This window comes from Furipterus horrens, unplaced genomic scaffold (assembly GCF_987537825.1).
Source record: "Furipterus horrens unplaced genomic scaffold, mFurHor1.1.pri manual_scaffold_2, whole genome shotgun sequence".
NCBI classification, from domain to species: Eukaryota; Metazoa; Chordata; class Mammalia; order Chiroptera; family Furipteridae; genus Furipterus; species Furipterus horrens.
In genome coordinates, this window is record NW_028327172.1 from 37,355,951 (window position 1) to 37,375,965 (window position 20,015).

The window sequence follows — 20,015 nt, forward strand, 5'->3', positions numbered from 1 at the left end:
AGAGAAGATGTGTAGGGGCAGGAATAGATGATAGGCAGCAATGAACTTGGAATCGGAAGAGTCCCTGCCCCTCTCGCGGGCTCAGCCAGGAAAGCCTTGCTCTGTAGTTGCTGCACCCGGCAAGTAGGCAGCACCGGGGTCCTGGACAACGGTGTGGTCACTGCGCCCCCTAGTGGGAGCCGCTGCTTTGGCATCCACCGCCGGCCCTGGTCCTCACCACCCTGCTCTTCTTGGGATTCCAGGACCACTGCCTGCTTTGAAAAAAGGGCCAGAGCAGTGTGTATTTGCACACTTGTGCATACTTGCGTGTAAGCATCTGTGTGTGTGTTTCCTTCATTGCTTTGCCCATGACTGCATGAAGTTAACCTCCAGCTCAACTGCAGGGTACTAAATCAAAACATATAGCCGCTCCGGGTCTCAGCGTCTGCATTGGTGTTTCAAAATCTTGCAGTTGATGCAATCAGGCCCCTTCCAAGTGTAACTGAGTTCTAAGGCTCTTTGATTATGGAATGGGGAGCTGAGGGGGAAGGGAAGGTCCTAAATCCCTTGGGAAATGCTTTCTCTAGTCAGTAGCAGAAATAGAGTCAACCTTTTCTTTCTTTGCCCCTCGAATCCAGGAGGCCAGGTCAGAGAGGATACATAAGGAATGAGAAGAACTGCCCCTGAGAATTCATGAGAGAATTCTTGCCCCCCACCTGCCCTTCCCCCCCACCCCCAGAGAGCTCATGACTCACTGGACTGGAATTTTCTTCTCCAGTTCTGGTATTTGCTGAGAGATGAAGACTGAAAGCTCTGGGCCCGTTGCAGAACTGTAGTGGAAAAAAGAAAGGGGCAGGGAAGGTAGGGCAGGAGGAGGAGTCAGTTAAATGTGTAGGAAAAAATAGGGAGCTTTCTCCTACAGCCCATTTACCGAAAATTAATTGGCTAATTATCAGAATTGACTGAGCCCCTTCCTTCCCTCAGACTCTACCTTCCCATCCCCACAATACACACCTCCAATTTCTCATCCATTCATTCATCAAATATTTATTGAGACCCTGCTATGGGACAGGTACTGCCACCTTTCAGAAAATACCTCATTCTAAATTGTCCATCATTAATAAACATATATATATATATGCACATGTTTATTTGTCTACATGTATATACATATACATGCATGCCCATATACATAAACTTACTTGTTTTTAGCAGAGCTGAAGTCTCACATCAGTGCCCCAATATGCAATAGATAAAAATGTGGAAGCTGCAGAGAGCTTTATCCTCTCTCCCTTTCCCCCTCCGAGCCCCGAAAACCCCCTGGGAACCAGTTTTAACTGAACCTCTGCACCATCCATTGCTCTGAACACCTTCTTTGCCTTGGTTCCAATAGGAACATGCACAGGAGGCTGTGGACTACACCCTGAAGACTGTCCTGCCAGCTGGGCCTTGAGAATGAGTTGAGCAGAATGAACATCACATGCAGAAGAAAAACCCCACATGGGGTCCCCAGATTTGGCCTCAGACCCCAGGTCCCTGTGCTGCTGGTTCCATCATAGCCTCGAGAGACGGAATGGGGGTGAGGCATGCCTGAATGCTCACACAGGTGCAACCAAGAGGCGAGGGAGGCAGAAAGGCCACAGGTGACATGGGTGTGGGAGAGCGAGTGCCGGGAAGGCTTGCATGCAGGGCGCTCCGAATCCCAGGCCCTGCTGGCACAGCCCTTTCTGTCTCTGTGCGAAGTCCTGGATTCCACCTCTCTGCCAGTGCTCAGGGCTGGGTGTCAACTCTCACCAGCCAGGCTGTGCAGCAGGGCATCACCACTGCCTGGGGGCTTCTCTTCCTCAGGACAAGACCCTGCAACTCCTTACACCCCTCCCTCCCTCCCTTGACTCAGAGACATTGCAGTTTGCTCTGACTAGTGAGTTCCCATCCCACAGGCCTGTTTCCATAATCACACCCATGGGTTTGAGGGGAGCCTGTGGGGACAGGCACAGGGTGCAGTCTCCCCGTCTCTCCATTGCAGGGTGAACAGTCTGCCTACAACTTGGGTCCACTTCCTCCCACCAAGTGCAGGTCAGGGTTTTCCAGGCTGGGTGTTGGGCACAAGGAGCAAGCAGGCCTCAAGCACAGCTACATCCTGCTGAGCAAAGTTAACCTCCTAATCAGCTAATGGAGAAATCACTCAAGAACGAGAGGAGGATGCTTTAACTCATTGCTTCTCCTCAGCTTTTAACTTTGTAGACTGGAACTTATTAGAAATGGCTAAAATTCATAAGAGGTTTTCCATCCCTGGTGTATACAGGGCAACATGTACCCATTTTTACCACAATAGGAACAATAGGGCAGGTAACGATTTAACTTGGTAATTTTCAGCAGAGTAAAGCAGGGTTGCCCCCCCCCCCTTATACTATTTATTCATCCATTCATTCATTCGTTTACTTAATTTCTTCATACCTATTTTAAGGGAGTGCTTCTGGAGATCTTAACGGGTATTGTACCATATGGTGCTGATATTATTTTATTGTTATAAACTAGTAATGTCCTCCATAGACCACTGGACCATGTTATCACATTAGTGTCAGGGGAAAAAATGGACAAATACCAAATTACCTAAATCAGAGCCATTTGGAGGCAGATTGTCCTCCTAACTCTAATTGGTTTATGTACAAACACCCAGTGTACTACATCACTCACTTAGTTGCTCAGGCATGCATCTTTGCAACTAATTCCCCCAGGCCAGCCTCTGGGAAGCTCCTCTTCTGCGATTCCCTGGGGGCAGGACCCGGCCCTCCTGCAGGGAAGTACCAGGGGTGCCGACAGAAAGTACACATGCTTGGCCCCATTCTAGACCCACTGAGTCTCAATTCCTCAAGGTGGGGGGATAGAAATGTGCCTTTTAAGCAAGATTTTTAAGAACCATTAACCTAGGTGTTTTAGGAGAGCACTGCTGAGCATTTTCTATGGCTTCAGTTCTATTGCAACCCATCCTCTAGGGTGTGCTCTATGCTAACGACCTTTGAGGAGGCGACAGTTTCCTCAAGGAGCTGAGGTGGTCCCAAATTGTGGTAAAATATGCGTAACATAAAAATGACCATAAGGACATGCATTTTGTTGGGCAGTCATCCCCACCACCCATCTCCGGAACTCTTTCCTTATCCCAGATGGAAGTTGGTACCCTTTAAATAACAACTCCACCCACCCTCTTCCCCTGGCCCATGGTGAGCACTACTCCACTTTGTCTCTGTACATTTGACTATTCCTGGCACCTCATAGACGCGGCAATCATACAATACTTGTCTTTTTGTGTCTGGCTTATTTCACTTAGCAGAACAACTTCAAGATTCATTCATGCTGCAGCGTGTGTCAGCGTTACCTTCCTTTTGAAGGCTGAATAATATTTCACTGGGTGGAGAGAGCACACTTTGTTTACCCATTCACCTGCTGATGGGTCGTTTCCCCGTTTCAGTGATTGTGAATAATGCTACCATGGTGTATACACCAGGATTCTTTTTAAAGTGATATCTTGGACTTGTCCAGCATTTCCTTGGCTCTCCTCTGAACCATATATCTGGGTGAAAATTGTGATTAATAAAGCTCCCTAACGCCGACAACATGGTGCCAATGCTACATTACCTGGTAAAGTGATGGACTCACCAGAGCCAGCAACACAAAGCACAGCACTTAGACCTTACCAGAGGATTTAACCTCACAATATAGGTTGCCTAGCAGCGATCACAACCAGGATGGATAAAGACAAAATCGACAGAAGAGTATCTGAAAGTCATTTGGTCTATCCCCTTCTCTGTCTACGCTATATTTCATTCCAGAATGAAACTAGACTGTCAAACAAAATGCTTTGGCCACACTGCCTTGTCCTCTCAACCCAACCCCATTGCCCCAGGGAGAACGGCTCCTGCCAAGTCCTGTTTTGTTGTCACGCCCTCACCTGCCAGTCAGGGGTGCTGAAGGAGACAGCCTCGGGAAGACCATGGCTGCATATTCTGCAGAGCTATTGTTCAAGACATATCTAATACATCTCTCAATAGCATCTATCTGACACGAGTGGGAGAATTTCTCCAGAGCAAAGCATTAGAAAAAAGTGGTACCTGCTCTGAGACCCACTGCTGCAAACCAGTATATTTTTTCCCTCATGAACAATGAGAATAAAAATGGCCTATTTCTTTTTAACACTGGCTGCCAGAAAATTTGGACTCAAATGTATGATTCCACTAGAGCAACTGTTTAGGACTGCGATCTTCTCCTTTGGGGTCTATACCTTCTCAACTGGTTTTGTTAACCCTGATCTTGAGGCTTTCTCTTTCATAGACATAGACATATACTTTTGTTTTATGTCTTTCTTATAAGTTGCCTAAAATCCCCTGGTACCTGAGGAGAGAGGAGCAATAGGGGGAAGGAATGAAAGGCAGGCAGGCTTCATAGTTATTAGTGAGGAGGCTGGAGGCCAGGGAGGCAGAGGGGCCAACCCAGGCTGGCAGTACCCAGACAGAGGCAGGATGCACCCAGCTGGGCACAGCACAGCTCTTGTTTCACTGCAGGTGCTAAGTCTTTCAGGACAGCACCACAAGTAGTACTTAGCAAATGCGTCCTTAAAAAGAGAGAGAAAAGGGAACCCTACTGCACAGTTGGTGGGAATGCAGACTGGTGCGGCCACTATGGAAAACAGTATGGAATTTCCTCAAAAAAACTAAAAATGGAACTGTCTTCTGATTCAGTGATTCCACTGCTAGGATTATACCCTAAAGATCCTGAAACCCCAATTCAAAAGAACCTATGCACCCATATGTTCATAGCAGCACTGTTTATAATAGCCAAGTGCTGGAAACAGCCTAAGTGCCCATCTGTAGATGAGTGGATCAAAAAACTGTGGTACATTTACACAACGGAGTACTATGTAGCAGAAAGAAAGAGGGATCTCCTGCCATTTGCAACAACATGGATGGAACTAGAGAGAATTACGCTTAGTGAAATAAGCCAGGCAACGAAAGAAAAGTACCATACGATATCACCTAATACAGGAAACTAATGAACAACACAAACAAACTAGCAAAATAGAACCAGAGGCATGTAAACAAGGAATAAAGTGACCAAAGGGGAGGTGACATGGGGAAAGGGGGAAAGTAGGGGAAGGGACTAGTCCAGGAACTAGTATGAATGACCCATGGACATGGGCAACAGGGATTGACTGGGAGAGGGGGGACGTGGGCGGGGCAGGGTAGAGCAGTGGGGGGAAAATGGGACAACTGTAATAGAACAATTTCTTTTAAAAAGAGGTTCACAGAGGGTTGTAAGTTCAGAGTTTTCAGGATTCCGGCCTCAACCCTAGTCTTCCCAGCCCACCACTTTCATGGTCGTTCCTGTGAAACCTTCCCGGGTGAGAACTTTTCTAGGATCAGGTGGAGATTCTGCTCTCTGCCACCAGAGGGCAGCGCAGGACAAGCCGCGCTTCCACTCTCCCAGGCCGGGGAGAAGGGCCATCGGTCTGGCTGGGGACAAGTTTCTATTAGCCTGTTCCTCCCGCCCAGAGAACTCACGTTGCTGTTGACTGAATCAAAATAGTCATTCAAGCCGCCCTTATTAAAGCAAGTTGGGTTCTAAGGACAACTGCTTCTTAGGGTGCAGAGGCACCCAGCAAAGGGCCACCACACTGCTTACTCGCAGGGAGCCCTCAGGAAAGGGGTCCGTCTGCTCGCGCACCTGTAAACGGGGCTTTGCCATCCTTACCTCACACGGTCCTCCAAGGATGACTCACGTATGGTAAAACCCCTGCCCATTCCAGGGGCTCAGCGAACGTGCATTTATTGTTATGCACGTTGTTTTACCGCATTCCACAAGGCCCAAACCCTGCTAATGGCCCTGTGCTGCCTTCAAGTAGCCCCAGGGAAGCTGTGCTACGGGGCTGCACGTTGTCCCGTAGCAGCTGAGCCCATCTCCCCTCCCTGGTAGGCTGTGGGACACCAGAAGGCCCCCTGGGAGACACAAAGGAAGCATGAAGGGGCCTACTCCAGCAAGAGGGCCCTGGGGCCACCTTATCTCTGCCTGCCTGTGACACACAGGGCAGCAGCCAGCCCCCTTGACCGCCATTCTAGCTGAGATTCCACAGCTTCCCATGGAGGAGGAGGTGGGCCTGGATTACTTGCATCCCAAGTCCCTAAAGTGCCAGCCCCACTGCCTCTGAGCCTGTGGTCACATCTCCTATCACCGGGACCCCCATGCAGGAGGGCTCTCTGCTCACCGTGCAGAATTCTGGGCTCCTCAGGGCCCTGTGCAGAGAATGCCCGGGTCGGGGTCTCCCTCAGGGAGCTGTGACGGGTGAGGGGCTTCAGTAGGGGTGTGGGTTCCAGCCGCAGGGGTCTTTCCTCACAGGGCTCTGCGATGGAGGCCTCGCTGCTGCGACTGCAGTCCAGCTCTTCATCAGAGCTGCAAGGAGGGGAGAGAGAGTGGGTGGTTGAGGAACCCTGCCATTTGCTCCAAAGCCGCCCTGTGCTCTTCCCGCCACTGCCTCCAGCAGACCAGGGGGTTCCAGGGCAAGTGGGGGAGGGTGCCGAGTTACCTCTGTAACCTGCACCAGACTCAGGTTTTGTTATGGGCTGAATTGCGTACCTCCAAATTCATATTCAGTCCTAACCCCTAGTATGTGACTGCATTTAGAGATACGGTCTTAGAAAAGGTAATTAAGCTAAAATGAGGTCATTAGGGTGGGTCTTCATTAATATGGTTGGTGTCCTTACAAGAAGAGGGGATTAGGACACAGGCAGGCACAGCAGGAAAATGTCACATGACCCTGAAGACAGCCGTCTACACAGAAACTGAGCAGAGGAGCCTGGAACAGACCCTCCCCTCACACCATCATAAGGAACCAACCCTGCTGATACCTTGACCTCAGGCTTCCAGCCTCTGAACCGAGAGAATAAATCTCTGTGGTACTTGATGGCAGCCTGGGCAAACGAGGACAGGTATGCATCAGAGCAGGAGAAAGAAGCCCAGCAAATGTGCAATGAAGGACTGGTCCTGAACCTTAGGACACTTAAGTACTGCTTGGGAATGGATGGGGGAATGAAACAGACTGCCTGGGGCGTGGGGCAGAGGGAGTAGTTAACCCGGATCGTCAATGACCAGCAGGAATTCACATGACAGAGAAGTGGAAGCAGGGTGTCCTAAGCAGCAGGGGCAGCCCAAGCACAGCCCCAGGGTGAGAAAGCACAAAACCTGTTGGACAGCGACATTTTAGTAAATATATATATATATATATATATATATATGTGTGTGTGTGTGTGTGTGTGTGTGTATCTTGTATATTTACTCTGTCTCCATATATATATATATATATATATATATATATGTATATATATATATATATACACATACACATATGTATGTATATGAGATCTGGGCTTATGTATACAATATGTGTTCTTGTATATTTATTCTCTCTCTCTACATACACACACACACACACACGTATCTGTGTATATATGTATACCAGGTCTGTGGTAATGTATATGGGGTATGTCCTTATATGTTTATTCTCTCCATATATATACATATATATATACATGTGTGTGTGTGTATGTGTGTGTATCTATATGAATATATACATCAGTATGCTTCTTTTTATTAAGTCACTGCCCCTCATCCATCTGTGGGCCTTGGTGGACTGTCCATTTGGCAGACTGCTCAAGCCCACCAGTCATGTGATCCCAGTTAGCCCCAGAGGTGGGTGTGTGACATGGGTGGGCCCCATTGGAGGCCTGCCCTGAAATCTTGATATATGGTCATGAACTTATGGGTGTGGGCCAAGGTCCTCAGTAGCTGGGGATCCCACACAAAGGATGGCCTCTCCGTGGGCCACTGTAATCCACTGTGTAGAAAGGCAGCATGGGAGAGCGGCTCTCCGAGTCTTTGGCTCCAACCCTGCCTGACGTGGGTACCACTCTTGCACTTCCCCATCAGATGAACTGACGTATTTGCCTTTGTTTGTTATTAAGCTGGTTTGAGTTGTTCTACAGTTTGCCTATTAACTCTTTGATCTTACAGCTCCCTATGAAACAGGTACTGTGATTGTCCCCATTTTACAGAGAAGACCAGTCATACTGCAAGCAGAGAGGCCAGCTTCCAAATACTGTCCCTACTTCCCAGCCCATTCTGACCCCATCCTGCAGCAGCCTGAGCATACCTGCTGTCATCGCTGGTGACCAGGACACACACAGCCGTCATGTCCTGCCCAGCCATGTCCTCCCCAGGGCTGATCCTCACAGAGGTCCACTCGGCGGGCGGGGGAGAGGTGGCTTCCCCTTCTACATCCCCAGGCTCTGGCTCCGTGACACTCTTGGGCTTCTTGGGGGAGGTTGGCTCATCTGCTGAGAGGAGAAGAGGGTCTAGAGAGATGGCGGGCACTAACAGCCCCGCAGGGCACCTGCTCCTCCGGCAGAGGTCTGGGCAGGCTGCTGGCAGGGGCTGGCATCTGTCCCTGGTCCTGATTCCCTCCCTGTAACAGTTACATTTTGCCCTGTGACCTTGCCGTCTGTCATACCACAGGAGGAGGGATGTGCCTTCCTGCCCAGTGGGCATGAGGCTTGACCAGGAGGCTTGCTTTGACCAGTGGAAATTAGTGAATGCAATGTGATTGGTGGCTTTAAATGGACTTGCTGTTTGGCTTGTCCACCCACACACCTGCTAGTTTGGCATAAGAAGAGCTTGTTCCAGATCCTTATGCCTTGGTCCCCGATTGTGGGCATGTGGGGCAGGTGTAGAGCCAACCTATATATAGCCTGAAGCCTGGCCAATTCCATGAGAGCCCAGGCCACCGTTAGACCTGCAGCCTGAAGCAAAGCCACCCAGCCAACCTGCAGATCCATGGGCAAAAAAGAGCTACAAGCCACTGAGATTTTGGGGGCTTGTTACACAGAATTACTATAGCAGAGACCTGACTCTATACCTGGTTTATATCTGAGTACAGGTATGTGTGCTTATGAGCTGCATGAACACATATTTCTACAGTTACGAGGTGCTAAAGACTTGGAGGTGAATCAGTCAAGGTCTCTGCCTTCAAGGATCTCTTTTTGTTCCACAGGGGAGATAAGGCATGTTCACACATATCTGTGTTATAAGGAAGACCATCTAAGAGTGAAGCCAAGACAAGGTGGAAGGGGACAGAGATCTGACTGCCATGCAGTAAATGCTTTGTGTTGAAGGCACCACTTTAATGAGGCTTGAGGATGAGTAGGATTTGAACACTCAGAGCAGAGAGAGGTGGTGCTCCAGGGGCTGGACTCCTGGGAGCAAAAGCTATGTGGGGGAAGCACTGCCATCTGCATGTGGCTGGAGGATGGGATGTAAAAGAAAATGGCAGGAAATGACGGCACTGACATTAGGTCGACCAAAAGGGGCCTTGAAGGGACAAGTGCATTGACTCCAAGAGCAACCACTGAAGAATCGGCTGACCTCGTCAGATTTGCATCCTAGAAAGATTGTTCTGCTTGCAGAGTAGAAGTTGGGCTGTGGGACCCACACGGAGGAGAGAGGGAGGCTGGTGAGGATACCTGAAGGCCGAGAAGGTGCAGCTGGAGAAGAGGGAGTGAGGGAGCCAAGAAGAGCTGGGCAGGATGGGGCTGCTGCAGGCAGAGGTGACCTGTGCCAGGCTGCGGTGGTACCTGACCCCATGGCCCCCGCACCTCAGGAACCAGCCAAACGTGCACGGAACACCCCCTTCCAGCAGGGCTGAGAGGTGGAACAGGGTGGGGGCTCAGAGTGGCTTCTTGGGCTTCTGGAGGGGCGAGGACGTGGCTGACTGATGACCTCTCAGTGCTGCATGGTCAGGGCCAGCCTCTCTCACAGTGGAGCCCAGACATCCGAGTTGGGGCTGGGTGGGGGAGGGGGTGCTGGGAGGCGGAGACTTTGTGGACAAGAAGCTGATGCTTCTTCCTCTGATCAACTCCTTGCCCAGGCAAAAGGTCCCAAAGGAGGCCTTGATCTTCCCCTCCTTCTGCCCCCCAGGTCTGAGCCATGGATGGGTCTCTGGGGTTCAGTGCCACCCCCAAGCCGGTACTCCTAGACACCTCTTTTCATTCCCAAGGGCTCCTGCCCACAGGCACATGCCAGGAGGACTAGTTCCAGTGGTACTAGTGCTGGTAATGGCAGTGACCTAACGGCAATGATGAAGCAACACCGACGCATTGCCCAGGGCCCTGGTGCCTGTTTAACACTGTGTCAGTCACTGCCAACACCCTGGCAACCTGAAGCACAGCGTTATCATCTTTAGCACGAGCGGAAGCACACAGCGTCCAGGGGGCAGCTCAGCCAGGGCCGCCCGGTGGGCCAGCTGGATCGGCTGCTGCTGGGACACGGAGCAGCCCCAGGTGAGGGACCAGAGTGTGGTCCCCATGCCACCTGCCCTGGGCCTGGATGCGCTTTGTCGTGGACTTTGCATTAAGTTATTTGTGGTCATAGGGAGAATCCAGGACTACTGTGGGGCTGGGGGCTGCCAAGGGAGGAGGTACAATCTAGCACCTCCCTGGCCAGTTGACCAGGCCTCCCGGAGGGAAGCAAGTCTACTTAGCCGAGCCTCTGTCTCCTCTCAGCACTCTGGTTGGACAACTGCTCTCTGGTGAAAGATGAGACTCCAGAGGCAGGGCCAGGCAGTGTCCCGGGAAATGTCTGTCCTCGCACACTGCTCCCAGCAGCCAAGTCCAGAGGCTCTTCCCTGGCTAGCCCTGGTTCTGCTGGTGAAATTGTTCCTGTTTTGACCCAACTCTGGAGACCCTTCCACTCTCCCCTGGAGCCCAGGGAGACAATGCGTTCTCCTGTGTATTGTTATTAACCCCACTTTACAGATTGGGAAACTGAAGATTGTACCCCTTGGAAGGCAAAATAGAAGCAAAATCAAAACATCAAAACTCCCTTCTCCCAGTCAATCAAAGGGCTCTGCAGAGGTGGCAGGACAGACAGTGGAGAATTCTCTCCAGGTTTTTCCTCCTCAGCCATGAGCCGACGCCAGCGAACCCTTCCCCAGCCCAAGTTGACCACAAGCGCCCAGTCTGAGGTGCAGGCCAGAAGGCAGGGCCTGCCACTCCTTGATTAATTCTACAAATATTTATTGAGGGCCCAGTATGTGCCAACCACTGCGCAAATCTGTTGGGGTTATGAGTGGTCAAAGGAACAAAAATCTCTGCCCTTGAGGAGCTTACGTTCTAGCAAGGGGGAAAATAAGTAACAATACACATAATCAGTAAGTGAGTTACACAGCAGGCTGGAGGCGAGTGAGGCTAGGGAAACCTGTCTAGTCAGGAAAGAGTGATCAGGAGAGCTGGGGGTGCAGGTTGCAGTGTTAAAGGTAGCTCTCACTGGGAGGGAGATATGGGGACAAAGATTTGAATAAAGGGCAGGGACAGCCACATGGGTGCTGGGGAAGGGCGTTCCTGGCAGAGGGAACAGACAGTACAAAGGCTCGAAGACAGGGAGGAGCCCAGAGTGGCGGGGACACAGTGTGTGACAGCAGGAGGAGCGCAGGTCTGAGTTCCAGGGGCCAGCCCATGGCGAGCTGTCGGAGTCCATCAGAAAACCAAAGCAAAGCTAAAATGCCTGCTGGCCGGCGGCGGGAGGGATGCGGGCTCCAGAGCCGAGGCTGGGCGTCCGAAGGCAGGTTGGGAGATCAGAAAACTAGAGGAAAGTAGATGTTGCCTCCCAGCGTGTACTGAGACCTCGATTTAGTTCCCAACCTGACGCTGTCCCGTCAGGCGCTCTGAGGCCCTGCAGCACAAAACCAGGAAAATGCTATATTGAAAACTCATCCAGAGAGTCCTTGCTGCCCTGCGTGGCCACCAGGCTTGCTCACCAGTTCTCCCTTCACACAACCCTGTGCCGCTGAGTCAGCGCAAGGCTGAAGCCCAAGCCCAGGCTCTTCCCATGGGCCAAGGCTGTTTTGAGAGCAGCACCTGCCCCCTGGCCCGGCCCATGGGACTCCCTGTTCCCTTACAGTTGAAGATACTGCTCTAGATCACCTTCCTGGCATCAGTGAACTTCTTTAATGTCAGTACCGACCTCAAGGTTGCCATGAGGAGGCGAAGAGTTTACGAGATGCTGCACAGAAAGGGCTTGGCCCCCTGCCTGGAGCGGAGGAAATGCTCAGTCAATAGCAGCTGGCCCTGGGGCAGGAAAAGGAACAGTTGCTTCTTTTACTTATTTAATTAAAGTAAAAGCTGTAAAAGCAAATGAGTTCACAGAAATAAAGGAGAACAGCCCACCCACTCTGCCTGACCCGCTTACTCGATTTAATATTCTGGTTGCATGGAGAGTTCTTTCTTTGGCTGGATTATCTCTTTAGGATCAGTTCCCTGGGGCAGGGTTACTGGGCCAAGAGGTCAGAGCCCTTTTATGGATCTTAATAATTGTAGCTATATTGCTTTCCAGAAAAGATGGTCACCATTTATTTGTATTCAATTCTACTTACTAAGTTCACACATTCTTTTTTACAATCTACTTTACTTTTTTCTTTATTAATTCAGTGGGTACAGCATAATTTGTCCATATTCCTTTCTGTAAATGCTTTCTTTTTCTTTTTAGCCTTTTCTTTTCAATTTGCCTAAATGTAAATTGTCCATGGATGGCCTTTGCCCATTGATCATTGGGGTTTTAATCAACAAATATTAATTGATCAGTGACAGTCGTGCCAGGTGCATGGAAACACCAGCTTTCATGAACTTTTGAAATGGTGTAGCAAGGTACTTATTTGTTATTACATTTAACTTATAATTTTTCTTCTGACTGCCTATTAAATATTTTCATTTTTATTGTTATATATTGAGTTTTAAAATGCATGTAGTCAGATTTGTGTCGTGTTTTTCCTATGTAATTTTTTCTGTCACCTCGCCCTGGCTGGTGCGGGTCAGTGGATTCAGTGGATTGAGCATTGGCCTGTGAACCAAAGGGTCACTGGTTCAATTCCCAGTCAGGGCACATGCCTGGGTTGCGGGCCAGGTCCCCAGGTGGGGGCGCATGAAAGGCAACCACATATTGATGTTTCTCTCCCTCTCTTTCTCCCCCGCTTACCCTCTCTCTAAAAATAAATAAAATCTAAAAAAAAAAAAAAGGAAAAGGAAGTTACCACCCCAAGACATAATCAATGCTTAATTCTATTCAATTCTATTATTTTACTGTTTTGATTTTAAGTCTTTAATCCAATGTTTCAGGAATAAAGAATACTCTACTAACCACTTATGTAAAATGTAACATGCAAAACAAAAACTCCCCCCAAACAAAAACTAATTCAAACACACATATGGGAAAGCCCACTTGAACAAAGGTAATTAAGCTCCTTTACTAGAGAACTCCTCAGCGACTTGTGTGCTAATAAATCTAAGGTTTGGGAGAACTGGCATGATCAGTAAACTATTTCTCACACTTTTGACTATGGAACCCTTTGTTCACAGAACACGTCTTGGAGCTAGTAGTATTCCATTGCCACACTCTGGAAAATGTTACTTCAACCCAATGTCAAATGAAAACATCAAAGCCAAACTCCAAGCTCCGTGAGAGTGAGGACCTTTGTCTGTATCGTTCCCTGCTGTGGTCCCAGCACGCCTCAGATGCTCAGTATTAGCTGAGTAAACAAATGAGCGCATGTATACACACAGCGAGCAAATCAAGTCTAGTACACGGTACCGAGGCACAAGCATTCTGAGATGCAGGGAGAGGCAGGGGCTTTGTGTGGTTCACTGCTACATTCTCAGGGCCTAGAATATGTCTAGAGCATGGCAGGTATTCAGCAAATACTTGAATAGATACATGAATCAAGGAATGAGTTTCTTGCCCACCTCGGCCCCTGACTTCAGCACCTAACCCCCTTTCTTTCATGGAAAAACTTCATGAGCTGTCCATGAAAGGAAGAGGCATCTGAAGCTGACTTGAGAGCTCCCTGTCATGACTCTGGGCAGCTCTGAAGGCTGCTTCAGATGCCTGAGCTGGGCTCAGAGGCCCAAGCTCCAGAAATGCGCCTTTGGAGGTACAAGGGCCCTCAGGAGGTTCACAGATGAGTTTTCCCACTGGTGTGAGAAGCCCAGCTACATCCAGCCTGGCTACGGCAGGCAGCCTCCACCCAGGGAGGATGAAGACCAGACTCTGAAGGCAAGTGGGACTCCATGTCCATCCTTTAGAGACAGCCTAGAGTTGGACCAGAGCCTGCCATAGTGCTGTCCCCAGAGGAGCCATGTGAGCAGAGCCTTGCAACCTAGGACACTGAGTCATTGAGCCTTTGGGGGCAGGACAGGTCTCTCAGGATCACCAATGGCTCTTCATCTGGATGAGCATACCTGCCATGTTCACTGCCATCCTGACACCATGTGTAGCCCTGCCTCCTGGCCTTTTCCCCACCACTCAGCTGGACCAGCATAACACTTTCAAGAGCAGCCTTTGTTACATAGGAACCTAAATTAGTATACAGTTCCTAGGTAAAGCCTTCCGACAGGCCCATGCTTGGATGTATGGGGGGAAGGGGAACAAGTAGCTGTTAAGATAGTCTGTCCGTAACAGCTGAGGTGAGTGACACCAACCCTTACCAACTGTGTCCACCACCTAGAGCGGACAAGTGCCATGAGTTTTCAAGAAAGAGACCCCAAAGCCTGGCCCAGGAGCATTGGTGACTTTTTCCAAATATTACCCCTGGGTAATATTTACTTTCAGAGTGCCCAGCGCAGCCCCAGAGAGTCCCATGTCACCACAAGTGCAAGTCCCGCCAGCAGTTTAGGGAAGACTGACTCCCTAAATTAACCCCCGTGTTTCAGGTTGGGGCAGCTTCCATGGCAAAGAAGAGAGGAAACAATGAGCTTTATAAAGAACCATATTTATTTTCATTTACAGCATCAAATACCATAAATAAAGCTAAACATTGTTTGCTGTGTGCAAAATACAGGGTTCCACGTGGCACTGTAAATGACTGCTAACGGTCACAAACATGCATTGCGCTGAGATGGGGCAGGCTAGCTAAAGAGGAGGCTCAGAGGGGAGGAGGGCGCTCTTTGGTTGACATTCTATAAAGGGAGGGAGACTCTGCAAGAGAAGATAAGACAAGAGCAATGACTTTGTACTGGCTCGGATCTGCACCGAGGCAGAGTGATGCAGCATGCAGATAGCATGGCTCTGGGCCGCATGCATGCAGGACAGACACCACCTGCAGCCCGAGACCCACTGGCCTGGCCTACAATAGCTCCACCGTACTTGGCTTGGCGTGCTGTTTCTCTTTAAAAGCACTTGGAATGTCCTGCTGCTCCAGGTAATAAGTCAGCAGGGAAAGTGTGCTTTGCACAGAGCCATGGGGCCATTGAAACTGGCTGCGGCAGGCCTGGGGCTGAAGTGAGTCATTTCTCAAAGCCATCCCTGAGCTGTGACATGATTGCTCTAGTTGAAGTTTCTGCCTCATCTGAGACTCTACGAGCCAGGGGAGATAAGAAAAGCCACAGCAAAACCCTTAGAGCTACAGTGCAGGCTGTAGCAGAGAAAGGATTCACTAGGGAAATTGTGATTATGAGTTCAAAATTCAGAGTGTGGATTAAGCTGGTGATAAAGCCTGGGAGTATTTTTTTAATCCCTCCAAAGAGTCACCTCTGGTTTTGATCAATGACATTAATAATCTTCATATTAGAACCAATTTAAGAAGATGCTTATATGCATGTGCTTTTTCAGAGGCTCCCAGACAAAGGAGTTCTTTTCAAAGGTGATGAGGCACCCCTTCTGGTACTGTCTCACACTCAGGGGTACCCCTCCCAGGAAGGCAAGCAGCTTCATCAGCACAACGGGCAAAGCATGAGCGCAGGCCACAGGGGAACAGAGGGCGGGCGGGGCATGCACCTGGCGTGGGCCGGGCTGCCGGCTCAGAGGTAAGTGGAATTGGAAACGCCTTTCGAGCTGGACACCACCCCACGCTGTTCACCCACCATGCCACTAAAGGAGTCTGTTAGTACGCAAGACACTCACAGTTAGCACAACCAGTATTACGGCGGGGAGGATGGGGTGTGAAAAGCGGCTTACGGGTTAGTCCCACTCTCTGAAAATCAGCAAGAAAACCAGTCACCTTAGAGCAGAAGTGTGTCAGCCAAGAAGTGGGTGTAGCACTGGAAGGCTGAAATGGACTGACGGCCACAGTGTAAGGTTGGAAGGAGAGAGACAGAAAAGAGAACTTAGTTTGGGGGGGGGGGATAAAAGGGAAAAGACTGACAACAAGAGAAGACACAGGAGTTCAAAGTAAGGCAACCATTATAAAAGGGGAAATCTTCCCCAAACAAATCACTGCCTGCTGAGGACAGATGAACCTTCCTGGTAGTGAGCAGCTCCTTAGCTACAAGAGCGGATGGATGTGGTTTGCATTTGCAACAATCCATGGTTCTCCACTCAAGAGTTCCACGTGCCCTCAGGACCCCCACACCCTGGTGACCCCCGTCCCTCAACAGCCCCGATTTTACTCTAGTGTCTCATATTCACTTGAGTACATTGCAGAGGCGTAGAGGCACCACCCGCTGGGATCCACTGTGTGTTTGGGGCTGCCTACCAGGAAGGTTCAAAGTCTCAGAACATACAAACATCTCAGGCTCTGACAAGCACACCCTGTCTCCTCAGAGTAATTCAAATCAGTCGCATTATGGCCATAAATGACATTCTCAGAGATTTTAGGTGTGGCTTCATGGAGCGCTCTGCAGAGCAACTCAGCCTGCACTGCGCTGATGACAATGACAATGACACAGCTGTGCTTGTGTTCACATCACGACCTGGAGAATTTACTTTCTGGAGTCAAACATAAAATGAGTCAAGGGCCCCTCCCATCATGATGAACATTAAAATCGCAGCCAAAATTTGGAAAAACACAATGCAGGTCATTGGACTGAGAATGGTTCTGACAAGGACAGAGATGACAGCTGCCACAGACTCGGCCATAGCCACGCCCTGTTTTACCCACGGACTCCAGGGAAGTGTTTGTCAAAATGCCTTCCCCTTCTTCTCACCCTATAGAAACTTGTCATTGCAAAGCCCTCAAGAGCTCTGGTTCCAAACGCACAGCAGGCTCCATCCTTACCTGATCTAGAGATCTCTGGGGTAACAAGTGCATGGCGCTGTCTCTGGCCCAGCAACTGTAGTTACACTGAGCATGATGGAAGGCCATTCTCTGTCAGCCTCTCCATTGTTCAACCAGACCCAGCAGCTGTGCATGTCCAGGCAGGGGAGTGGGGGGAGCTCAGGTCTCCTCCAGATGCCCAGCGGGAAGAAGGCAGGTAGGCCAATGCTTGTTTTTGCCCCTAATAGGGCATATTTCTTTGCATTAGTCAACAAACAGCTTCCACTCCCAGGCTCTCCTGCCAATCAAGACACAGGGGACCTTCCCTCTGGAGGTCAGACACATTCCTTTGTGAGGACAGTGTGAAAATAAATGGTTTCTCACTGTTCTGACCAAATATGCATAGTGGCTGAGTGGCTAAGAAGCCAGTGTGTCTCTAAGCAGTGCTCACTGGGTAGGCCATGTTTCCCAGGAATAATACCCTGAGGTGCTAACAAATGCCCTCAGTCCCAAAGGACATGGTATGAGAGGGCAGATTCTCCCCTCAGTCTGACCATTGTGGAACCTGACTGTCCTTGGCTCAGACTGCAGCCTGGGCTGGGGACCTGACAGGAAGACCCAGGGGTCATAGCCCCTGGTCCATGCCACCAGCTGACATAGCTCCTCTGCAGCAGGTACTGCATCCTCTGGATGGAGCCCTGCATGGGCAGTGCCATGGGCTTTTGCTGCAGTGCTCATTAGTGGGAGCAAAGATGCTGTCTGTAGTAAGTAATCTGCTTGAAACCCCATGGTTCTACGTCACCTGGCTGTGATTTGGTATGAGGGGTAGGGGAGACTTTAAGCTACTCTTTTACATTAAAACAACAGAGCAGAATAGTCTTCATCCCTCTGTGAGGACATGTACCAGCCAACTACACACTGCCCTGTGCTTTGTCTGTTTAATTCTACTTTGTTCTACTCTTTTCTTCTAAAATGATTATGCTCCCATGTTGCAGAGTCACCCCCTCTTGACAAGTGGCATCTGGGTACATCAGTAGAAAGGCACTGGTCAGGAGGTGGCGTATCATTCACGTTGCAGGCAGTGACTATCACAACTGACTGAAGTAGGGAAGGGGTTTGTAATACCAGTTAAAATCTTCAAACTCGCGTTTAGAAAAATTGATACACATGGTAAAAAATGCTTTTTCTTGGCGTATGAAAAGTTAAAAATTGAAATGTAAACCTAGAAATACAGCTCACTTTGGTATAAAAGAAATACAAATCTATAAAAAACATCCTTCATGGCATGCTGGCCCCAACACTGTGAGCAGCTGCCCAGTGACCCTGACGAGGCCGGTGCAGGTGGCCAGCTCTTTGGCCTTGAGCTAATGGGATCAAGAATACGAGGCTTCCTGACCAGACCTTTAGCTCACCATAAACACGAGACCATCGGCACTGGAAATGGGAAGGCTCTTGAGGGCGGGGCCCCTCAGCGGAGCTTGACCGGGAGGTACCTGAGCACCCAGTCGCGGATGCTTTCGAGGGACTCCTCGGACTCCCGGTACATGGAAGCCAGGACCTCGGAGAACACCCACAGGAGGGGCAGCCCGAAGCTCAGGAGCTCGTACGTGTAGCAGTAGTTGTAAGCATTGTCCCTGAAATGCAGGCCGACGGAGCGCAGGAGTCCCCGAATCCAGTTAAGCAGGCCCCAGGGCAGCCTGAGAGGCCAGCTTAGCGCCTTCCTAAAGGAGGAAGTGGTGATACCTGGGGGGCTGCCTGCCGGCGGGCCAAGGACAGCTGCTGCACAAGAGCTTTCCGTGGGAGGGTCTCGCCTAGGGGCTTCTTGCTCCTTCCACATTCCCTCCTTCTGAGGAAAAGCAAAGGGAAGGTAGTTAGTTTGTGATTCTCAGAGCGGACCCCTCCGATAAAACAGAGGAAGAGAGCCAATAAAGACAGAACGTGGCAGACCCAGCCCCAGAAATAATCTCAGGGCCCATGCACTGCTGAAGGGGGGCTGAAATGGACATGACTTTCCTATGGGGCAAATTGATCACAGGGTCCTTCAAAACACACATCCTTTGAGTCCAATCACATTTCTAATGGTCAACCCTAAGTGAATAATTTGAAATATGGATACATATGTACATACAAGGATGTTCCCTGTAAAAATATTAAACATAAATGTTCAATAATATGGAATTCGTTAAATATTGACCATTTTTTACAGGCACCAAAAATTATGTTCCAAAGGAATTTTTAATGTCATGAGAAGCTGTTCTCTTTTTTTTAAATTACATTTTATTGATTATGCTATTACAGTTGTCTTGATTTTCCCCCTTAGCCCCCTCCACCCAGCAACTCCCCGCTCCCACAGGCAATCCCCCCACCATTGTTCATGTCAAGGAGAATATTCTTGATACAGTGTTAGTAAAAAAAAAAAAAAAAAAAAAAAAAGATAAAACTATAGTGATAGGATTCTGACTAGGATAAAAACCCATTCACATAGGAAGAAGTCTGGAAGGAAATGTTTCTTACAAAATTATGGTTTTCTCAGGATGAAGTGATGATGAGTGATTGATTTAACTTTCTTTCATTATGTACTTTATTTATCCACTTTTCTACATTGAGCCTATATTAATGTGTAATCAGAAAAAAGCTGTACGTGTACATAGTGGGTCTTTGCAGGTGGTTGTGATTCATCACGCCATAGAAGGTATTTACTAAGAGCTGCCAGAGGGGGCACTGTAACTAGCCGTCCATAGGCCCTATTCACTCACCACTTTGCTGACATCTAAGGGCCTGGGGAAAGGACCTGGAAATCGCAGCAGAAGATGGCCCTATACTAGGCGTCCCTACATACAGTGTCCAGTGGTCACGTGGTGGGGAGGGGCAGGGAGAAGACAGGACATGGACGACTGTGGGAAGATAAGCAGCCACTCTTGTCTCCCTGGCATATGAAAAAGCTCTTCTGGGTTCTCATGAGAGGCCAGCACAGCCA

General features: G+C 49.4%; 1 protein-coding gene across 1 annotated transcript in view; it reads right to left on the reverse strand.

Annotated features, from left to right (window-relative positions):
* MICAL2 (microtubule associated monooxygenase, calponin and LIM domain containing 2) overlaps positions 1-20,015 on the reverse strand; it is a 205,382-nt gene that overhangs the window by 52,317 nt on the left and 133,050 nt on the right. Inside the window, exons 25-28 of the mRNA XM_090264022.1 lie at positions 18,782-18,884; positions 8,177-8,360; positions 6,236-6,420; positions 735-809 (exon numbers count right to left, since the gene is read on the reverse strand). Of these exons, the coding sequence (XP_090120148.1) occupies positions 735-809; positions 6,236-6,420; positions 8,177-8,360; positions 18,782-18,884 (547 nt within the window). The remainder of the gene's footprint in view (positions 1-734; positions 810-6,235; positions 6,421-8,176; positions 8,361-18,781; positions 18,885-20,015) is intronic.